Here is a 9,485-nt window from a genome sequence, read left to right as displayed (position 1 = left end):
ACCAGGCGCTCGCCAACGTGCCCCACCTCCAGGCCTGGCTCCAGAGTGGGGCCCCGGTGACCCGCGTCCGGGCGAGGGAACACTGTGTCCAATATTTATATTCATCATAAGGGGTCTTTAAAATCAAAATATAGTACTTTAAAAGCTATGTCAATCTTCAATACTTGGTTGGGAATCCCTTTGCCTTAATCACTGCCTCGATGCGACATGGCACCGAGGCAATCAGCCTGTGGCATGCCTGGGAGCTATGGAAGCCCAGATTTCCTTGATGCTTGCTGTCAGCTCTTCTTTGTTGTTGGGTCTGGTGCCCCTCACTTTCCTCTTGAGAACACCTCATAGATTCTCAGTGGGGTTTAGGTCCGGTGAGTTGGCTGGTCAGTCAAGCACTGTGATGGCATGAGCATCAAACCAGGTTTTGGTGCTTCTGGTGGCATGGGCAGGGGCCAGGTCCTGCTGGAAGATGAAATCTACATCTCCTTACAGATCCTCAGCAGAAGGAATCATGAAGTCCTCTTAAACATTCTGGTAGACTGTTGCGGTGACCTTGGATTTAAGAAAGCAGAGTTTACCAACACCTGCAGCAGACACTGCGCCCCAAATCATGACTGACTGTGGATATTTCACAATGAACCTCAAGCACTTTGGGTTCAGTTGCTCACCCGTCCTCCTCCAAACCCTTGGACCTTGGTTATCGAATGAAAAACACTTTACTTTCATTGGAAAAGGGCCTATGGTCCAGCCCTCCTTTTCCTTGGCCCAGTTGAGATGCTTCCTACGTTGGCTCTGGTTCAGAAGTGGCTTGACCCGAGGAACCCGACAGTTGTTGCCCATCTCCCAGATGCGTCTGAATGTGGTGGTTGTTGAAGCTGTGACTACCGCCTCATTCCACTCTTTCTGGATCTCTGCCAGTTTCTTGAATCTTCTCTGTTTGATAAATTTGTTGAAGCTCCCGATCATCTCTTTTGCTGGTGCATCTTCTCCTGCCACATTTTGCCCTTCCACTAGACTTTCTATTGATATGCTTGGACACAGCACTCTGTGAACAGCCAGCCTCGTTAGTTAGGAACTTTTGTGGCTTATCTGTCCTATGGAGGGTATCAATGATGGTATTCTGGCCAGTTGTTAGGTCAACAGTCTTCCCCATAGTGAACTGAACTGAAGCAAATTAATGACACCTGGTGAAAACCTGTGAAGGTTCTTTGAGTTTAGTAGATGATTAGTGTATCAGACTCAGTTTACCACATCCATGCCCTGTAAAATTTGGACTGATTTCTCCACAGTATTCTAATCTTTTGAAATCCTGCTTTCGTAGGTTTCATGAGCTGGAAGCTCAAATTATGTAAAAAATACACAAATAAATACTTGAAATCGTTTAAACTGTGGGCCCTGAATCTATAACCTCTGAAAGTTTAACTTTCTTAATGGAATTATGGAAATTAAAAAACTTTTCCATGATATTCAATTTTTTTTGGAAAGGGTCTGTATGTATATATATGTGTGTGTGTATGATGTTTATTACATGTCATGACCTTCATGGGAGGCAGTGATCCTGTTGGAGGGCAGGGAACTCCCTTTAGATAATGGTAAGGGAAACATTGTGCTGAATACAAGTCGCCAAGAAAATGCATAAAGATTTGTTTTTTTTTAACCCAAAAAAGAGAAAGAGAATGAAAGGCAAACAAAGTATGTTTTTAAAAAACAATTCTGTGCAATGAGACACTTACTTCAAAACAATTCTAAAGAGAACAGCTGTGGTCAGGATGACAAAATTGGAGAACAACACCGCCATTGCCTAAGAAGAAAAAGAACAGAACAGCTGAGTCACTGCAGCATGCATAAGCACTGTGCTAAAAGCTGATATAATAAGACAGTCAAAAATAGATCTTTATACATATTTCAGATTAGGATTGCAATAAGGTTTTCATGTTTAAATGCAAAGAAAAAATGATCTGCACCCTGCAAATGATTGCATTCTTTTTGTGGTCTAATTCAAGATTTTATTTTAACCAACCGGTTGCAGGTAGGTCATCACATAGAAGATGATAAGGTTGTCAAGAAAGTAGAGGAAAGCAGGGACAGCCCACTTGAGGGAGAGAAGGAATGAGGAGCTAGAGGTGAAGCCCAACTCTCTGCAGGATCGTCCCTCTGAAAACACAGAGAGAACAGTCACATTTCATTTATACATCCCACACAACATCTGACATGAGTCAGGCAGAGTTAGACATGAGTTCTATACACACACAGTAAATAACAGCAGCTTCATCCAGATTACTGAATCTTCACAGCTCTGATGTTCACAAACACGCAAATCTGAAAAAGATTGGTCTGAGGGGTAAATAGTAGCTGTCCACACAATAAGAATAATATTCTCACCATCTTTATTAAACTTGCTACGTCATGATGACAATTTAAGAAAAAATACTTTTTCTCAAAGAAAAAAAAACAACATTATTTTTAAAAGCAAAAAAAAAAACAGGATAATTAAGCTTTGTTACAACAAAAAAGATTATTTTTCAAACATGAATTTCCCCCCGGGGATTATTAAAGTATTTCTGATTCTGATAAAAGATGATGCCATCATCTTAAAATTCCAAGAAATTAATGGGTAGTCACAGAAATAAGTGAGACATGTAGAATACATGGAATAATACGATAATAAATGAAACACAAATTATTGCTCTAAGAGACATAAAAAATATTAATGGGCTGAAAGAATGCATATTACCTGATGCCTTTCATGCCAGAGGTTTACACTAAGATCACCTTATGTTGGTAAATGATGCAGTTGTAGTCGTTTTGGGCAAACTTATAAGTAACATTATGCACAAACTCATGCAATATCTCACGAGACATATTAGCTCTTGAAGTATGTGTTGAGGATGACTCTCAGCTACTACCACACCAAATATTAGCTCAATATCTGTAAAATTAGCTATGCTGTAGCCATTTTTGCGTTGGCTAATATTAATTAGTTTTGTCCATGATGCTGTTCTTTCCTTCCTCAGTGGTTACAACAGCCAGAAAACTCACTTGCACAAACAATTTGGCAATTGTTTTACGCCACATGCCCTTTCTGCCACAACCTGGGCTCAAACCTGCAGCCTCAGAATTACAAGGCTGCTGTACTGACCTCTAACCTACTGCAGCCCTAAAGTTGTAGATACATCCAATACTTTTTTCAGAGTTTGATTCAAATCCACCCATAAGATATTTTACTAATGCTACAGATAAACAAACACACATGTTATTGCCTGTACCAGTGAGTGATAATTTTACTCAAAGCTACATTCAGAACAAGCTGAAATCACATGACCAAAACAAGTGCAAACATATGCATGCATGTGATAAAAAGTATCCATTTAATTTGCATGACAGTAGGTATATTACAGCCATAGAAAACAACCTTGATAAACAATATAATTTTTCCGATTATCTCTCAAAGTTAAATTTACCTCAGGGTTAAGTTCTAGAAAGTTAAAGGGAACCTATTATGCTTCCTTGAACAAGTCAGGATAGGTCTGTGGGCTCTACAAAACATGTTCATTACATTTAATACACAAAATCATTCTCAGATATTGAGATTTCACCTGATCAGTTCTGCCTGTTTGAGCTCATTTCAAAATGAGCGGTTTTAGGGCTACGTCACTGTTATGCAAATAAGCTGCTTTTGGCCACGCACCCCAACTCAGAGTCCTGTCTCAAAACATAAAAACTCACTGAAGGATTAAAAGCTGCAGATCTGATGCACATTTAAATCATTATTAATTCAAAAAATTAATAAATAAAAGGCCAGGATCATTTTTCAGCTTGCGAGTTTCTTATAAATGACCAGGTCACAATGATCTACCTAACATAAAAATGCAAAACATATATGTATTTACAAATATATTGAGTATTCTTTATTGTTCTTGTTATTTAGTCTTTCTCTCTCTGCAGCAGGTTCAGAAAAAAAAGAGACTACAATTTGGCGGCAGGGACATAATACACAAAGCATTTTTTCCAGCTGCTAAAAAAGATCAGACGAATCAAATTTAACTAAACCCAAGCTATTTGTGTCTGTTAATAAAACAAAAGAGCAATCTGGCCTTACATCTTTTCACATGCCATGGAAAATAACAACTTTTTCAAAATAGGAGGTCTGTTACACTTGCATGACTGCATGAATCCATATTACACAATTCAAATCTGATTATTTTTTGTCCCTACCCAACTTTGATGACTAGCATGGAATGGAGTCAGCCAGGTATGTGTAGTTCCGACAATAGCTGCTAATAGCCAGCCTCAAGCACACTTCCAGATGTTCATCAGTCATGGTGGAATGGTATTTGGACTTTATAATCTTTATGTGGGAAAAGGCTGATTCACATAAATATGTACAGCTGAATAATGCAGTCAATGAGGTCTCACATCTTTACGTTGGAGTACTTTTCATCTGCCAGAACTGTCCGTGAGCTCTGGACTAAAGCTGAATGTCAGCTTGTAATATCAAAATCTCATCCTACACTTCAGATGTGTTCAGGTGAAACCTGAGAAAGCAGACATGTTGATTTTTCTGAAGAAAAACTGCTAAGTGAAAAGGTCCTCAGTATGTAGCAGTGAGCATTAGACACTGACTTGTGATTTGTTTGCAACTGTTCTCTTGCACTAACAATTATTTGGAACTTGAAAAATACCAAAGTTAAAAAAATAAAACTCAAGATTTGTACTGTAATGTGTAATGTATTTTTCTTCTTGTTAGAATTTAGATAAAATTGGTATCGAAAAAAGTATTGTTCAGAAACCAGTATAGACGTGGAGGTATCTGTATTGGTACCGGTTTTGAAAGATTTTGATTGATACCCAGCCCTAACTGTTGGTGACTAGTTGTCAGCTCAAAATTGCTGAAAAACTGAGAGAAAATACATTAATTTCTGTTGCAGTTATACTGAATTCTAAATGTTTGTATTCAAGCTACCAATGAGCTTTGCAGCTGCACTTCCGGGAGTGAACGCTGCCGCATCTGGCTGCCGCTGCTCTTGAAGGAAAAAACTGTTTTTCTTATGCTATTTAAAGTTTACTTAATTTAAAGATTTTTGCACAGTCTCCTGTGCAATCGTGAGTCAGTGTTGGGCTTCAATCTATCCTATTATTCAATTATTCCGTCCGTTTCCTTCAGTTTGTTGGACTGTTAATTCACCTGTGTGGCATCCTGCGAAACATCGCAGGTATCCTGCTGTTAATTCTTCGTCTTTTTTAGGTGAGCCCTGAAGCAGTAATGTGGATCAACAGACTTGCCTTGTGGCTCACATTTTTTTGGATCATCATATTTTTCATACTCCACCCAGTAGCATCATCTCTGAAGTACCCGTCAGCAGAATTACTTTGACTTCGAGTCCTCACCACTGTACTTCCACCGTCCATCTTACGCTACAGTTGAAGGAAATATATCCATTGTGGGTTCCGACAAAACTTATCTTATGATGACAGCAAGCTAATCCGGTCCTTCTGGTCTTCTCACCAGCGCCCAGTTGTATCATCTGGACGAACCATGGATCATGGCGCGCTAGTTCGCCTGGCCAGGTCAGCTAGTGCGCAGCCACCCACCACTAGACTTTTATTTGGACTATTTAACACTTGATCACTCACTAACAAGGCACCGTTGCTGAATGATCTAATCAGTGAGCATAAGTTTGACCTTTTCTGTTTAACAGAAACTTGGCAGCAACCCAATGATTTTGCTCTACTGAATGAAACTACCTCACCTGGCTTTTTTTACATCTGCCAACCACTTGTGACTGGTCGGGGCGGAGGTCTCGCAATATTTTACAAAAAGAAGTTTAATATATCTTCAGTGACTGTACCCAGGTTTAGTTCTTTTGAAGGTGTTGCATTGCAGATAAATGGATCAGTTCCCACTATTTTAGTTGTTGGTTATAGTCTACCCAAGAATAATAATAATTTTATTGATGAATTTTCAACATTTCTGTCATTTATTTGTTCCAAATCTCCCAACTTGACTTTATTGGGTGATTTTAATGTTCACATGGACAATTTCACGCATATTTTAACTTTGGATTTTATATCAACTCTGGACAGCTTTGGACTTATACAATTTATTGATTTTCCCACTCACTTCAAAGGTCACGTTCTTGATTTAGTTTGTTGTTCTGGTGTAGCTCTCTGTCATTGTGTTGCATCTGATCTGCCTATATCTGATTATTAATTGGTCTCCTTTAATAGTAATCTACAAATCTCTAGATCTCAGCCATCTCATTCCATTTCTTTCCATAACATCAAGAGGATTGATTCTTCTGTACTCTCTGACAAATTGGATGTCTCCCTTAATTACAGTAATGTATCCTGTCCTAAAGGCCTGGTTTCATACTACAACAACAGTCTTCAAAATATTCTGGATGAACTTGCACCTGTTAAGACACGTACTGTTCACTTCTCCCGCTCTGCTCCCTGGTATACTCAAGAATGCCGTTTTCTCAAAGTTAAAGGACGTAACATATTTATGGATTTTTTTAATGCTAAAATGTAACTATCCATTAGGAATTGTCTTTGTTGCAGTTTACATCCTCTGGTCTTTTTTCTTATAACCCCTCTGCTAAACCTTTCTCCAGTTTCCAACTCCCTTATCTGAAGTTTGTAGTCTCATCCTTAAATCCAAGTCTTCCACTTGCCAGCTTGATCCACTCCCTACACACCTAGTTGAAGCTTGCCTAGCTTCTCTAACAACTCTAATAACTAAGCTTATTCACCTATGTCTCTCTTTTGGTTGTGTCCCACCATCACTCAAAACTGCTGCAATACCTCAGAATCTTAAAAAACCAGGTGCTGATCCAAATGACTCAAATAACTTTAGACCCATTTCTAATCTCCCTTTCTTATCCAAAATACCTGAAAAAAAGAGTTACCGCCCAGGTTCACAGTCACCTTTCTTACAATAATCTTCTTCTTCTCCTTGACCTTAGTGCAGCATTTGATACCATCTCACATACCAGTCTTGACAGAATATGTTATGTCAAGAATCTTTTTCAGGCATTGTTTTGGTTCAAATCTTATCTTTTTGACAGTCACCACTTTGTCCAACTCAAGAACCTTAAGTCACAGTCGTCCCCAGTTACCTCATGTGTACCCCAGGGTGCATTTATTGGTCCTCTGCTGTTTATCATTTATCTTCTTCCACTTGATCTCATTTTTAGAAAATCTGGTATTCATTTCCACTGCTATGTGGATGACACCCAGCTCTACCTCTCCACCAAGCCCAACGCCACCCTTCCACCATTCCTTCTTTCAGATTGTCTTTGTAAAATTAAATCATGTTTCAGTCAAAACTTTCTGAAACTGAACTCCAAGAAAACAGAATTTCTTCTTGTTGGCAATAAGTCTGCTTTACCCAAATGTAAAGTATCCCCTTCTCCTACAGCTAAGAGTCTGTGTATCATCCTCGATAGTACATTATCTTTTGAATTTCATTTCAATAACATCACTCGATCTGCATATTTTTATCTTCGAAACATCAACCGTCTCCGTTCATCTCTTATTCCCACGAGTACAGTCACCCTTATCAATGCACTTGTCACTTCTCGGTTGGATTACTGCAACTCTCTCCTCTCAGGTCTTCCTTTTAAAATCATTCATAAACTCCAACTTGTTCAGAACACAGCTGCTCAGATCATTACCAGAACTACTCCAAAGGAACATCTCACCCCTATCCTTAAACATCTCCATTGGTTACCCATAAAATACCGTATTGACTTCAAGATTGTCCTCCTCACCTTCAAAGCTCTCCATAACTTGGCACCTTTGTACCTCAATGATCTTCTTTGGGTATTACACACCTCCTACAACTCTCAGGTCCTCCTTATCCATCTCTCTTGTTACACCTTTTGTCCGCATGACAACCATGGGTTTCAGAGCCTTCTCTCGCACAGCCCCTCGTCTTTGGAACTCTCTCCCACAGTTCATCCGTAATTCTGATTCTCCATCTTCATTTAAATCTAACTTAAAACCTAATTTCTTCAAACTTGCTTATTCTACTTAATGTAATTTATTTTTAAATTGTGTTTGTTAGATTGGTATACGCCTTTTATCGTTTTATTATTTGTTGTATTCTTTCTGTTTCTTGTTCGGTGATTCAGTGCTTTGAAGGGCGCCTTCAAATAAAATGTATTATTAATAATTTGCACAACCAATTTTTGTAAATCATGGCTTTTTTGTGTGCATACAGTAACTTACAAAACAGCAACCTTGGCGGTGTACATCATTTTGGTGCCCACCTCTAACCACATTGTACCCACTTTGATAACCAGTCACACATTTACGGTTTACTTTGCTGAAGTATACTTTTGAAATAAGGATGAAGGTTCAGCTTTGCAATAATGATTATTTATTGTCAGCATGGTTCTTTGACGGGACTGCCTCAGATGTTTTCTGTCAGATGGTAGTTTGGTGTACATGTGTCCAACAACAGCCCTAGTGCTATTGAGATGGTGGAAGGTGCCTGTGTTGGCTCTGTGAGTGTTGTGAGAGAAAATTTGTCGCACAAAACTGTTGAACATGTTCAAAACTGAAGCAACAGGATTGTGTACCTCTGCGGCTCACAAAGAATTTAAGAGCATAAAGGAAAATTCTGAAAACCACTTTGCGAATGCTGGTCACAGCCCTGTGAGATACTACTTTTGATCCACCTACATTCTTGAACAGTTCAGCATACTCAGTGCTCCCTTCTGTTAGAATACTCGGTGCATTTAATTGTTGTAATAAAAAGTTTTTTTTCTTCATCGCTCTAAAAGTGAAATGCTCTTACTGTGGCCAATCTGTTTCTGCTGAGGATTTAGGAACCTGGATCAGGTACATACAGCACTACATCAATGCCTTCGATGCTTACCTTGGACTATGACCCTGATGGACATGCCCAAACAGAAGAGAAGTTTGAGCGCCTCAGCAAACAGATTGACAGATGCAGGAAGGAAGTCATACTTGTTTTCTGAAAGCAAAACAAACACAAAAGTTAAAACACCTATCATTTGTTACTTAAGATTGTATCAAATCTTTTCTTGATTTTTCTTTGGAAAAAAAAAAAAATATTGTATTGGCTGTCACTAACCAGAATTGGCAGAGAATTTTAGCAGCATGATGCGACTGGTCCCCAATATAACAAAGCCCAGGCCAAGTCCCAGAGTGAAGGCACAGGACCGTGAACAGAAACTGGGGCAGGAGTGACAGCACGCCATGGCTGGGACTGGAGGGAGATGCAGTTTCACCTGCTGGATCACAATAAATTTAAAGAAATATTAGTGTCTACAGTGTGTTCTGTTGGCCAGTCTTTTAAAATCTGCATAATACCAACAATGTGGTTGACAGGTTCAATATATGTATATATAGCTATGCCTTACCAGTAATCAGATACCCTGCAGGAATAATTACCTGGCCAAAGGAGGAAATGAAGACCACAGATGTTAAGACTCGGAAGCTACTAACCATGCATGGAGGGTTCC

General features: G+C 39.1%; 1 protein-coding gene across 1 annotated transcript in view; it reads right to left on the bottom strand.

Annotated features, from left to right (window-relative positions):
* Positions 1-9,485, bottom strand: part of slc35a5 (solute carrier family 35 member A5) — a 35,142-nt gene that overhangs the window by 22,645 nt on the left and 3,012 nt on the right. The window contains exons 2-5 of the mRNA XM_017431793.3: positions 9,095-9,254; positions 8,876-8,974; positions 2,012-2,145; positions 1,725-1,792 (exon numbers count right to left, since the gene is read on the bottom strand). Of these exons, the coding sequence (XP_017287282.1) occupies positions 1,725-1,792; positions 2,012-2,145; positions 8,876-8,974; positions 9,095-9,221 (428 nt within the window). The 5' untranslated portion in view covers positions 9,222-9,254. The remainder of the gene's footprint in view (positions 1-1,724; positions 1,793-2,011; positions 2,146-8,875; positions 8,975-9,094; positions 9,255-9,485) is intronic.

This window comes from Kryptolebias marmoratus, linkage group LG6 (assembly GCF_001649575.2).
Source record: "Kryptolebias marmoratus isolate JLee-2015 linkage group LG6, ASM164957v2, whole genome shotgun sequence".
In the NCBI taxonomy this organism is placed as follows: Eukaryota; Metazoa; Chordata; class Actinopteri; order Cyprinodontiformes; family Rivulidae; genus Kryptolebias; species Kryptolebias marmoratus.
Note: the sequence above shows the minus strand (reverse complement) of the source record. Positions and strands in the feature narration are given on the sequence as shown.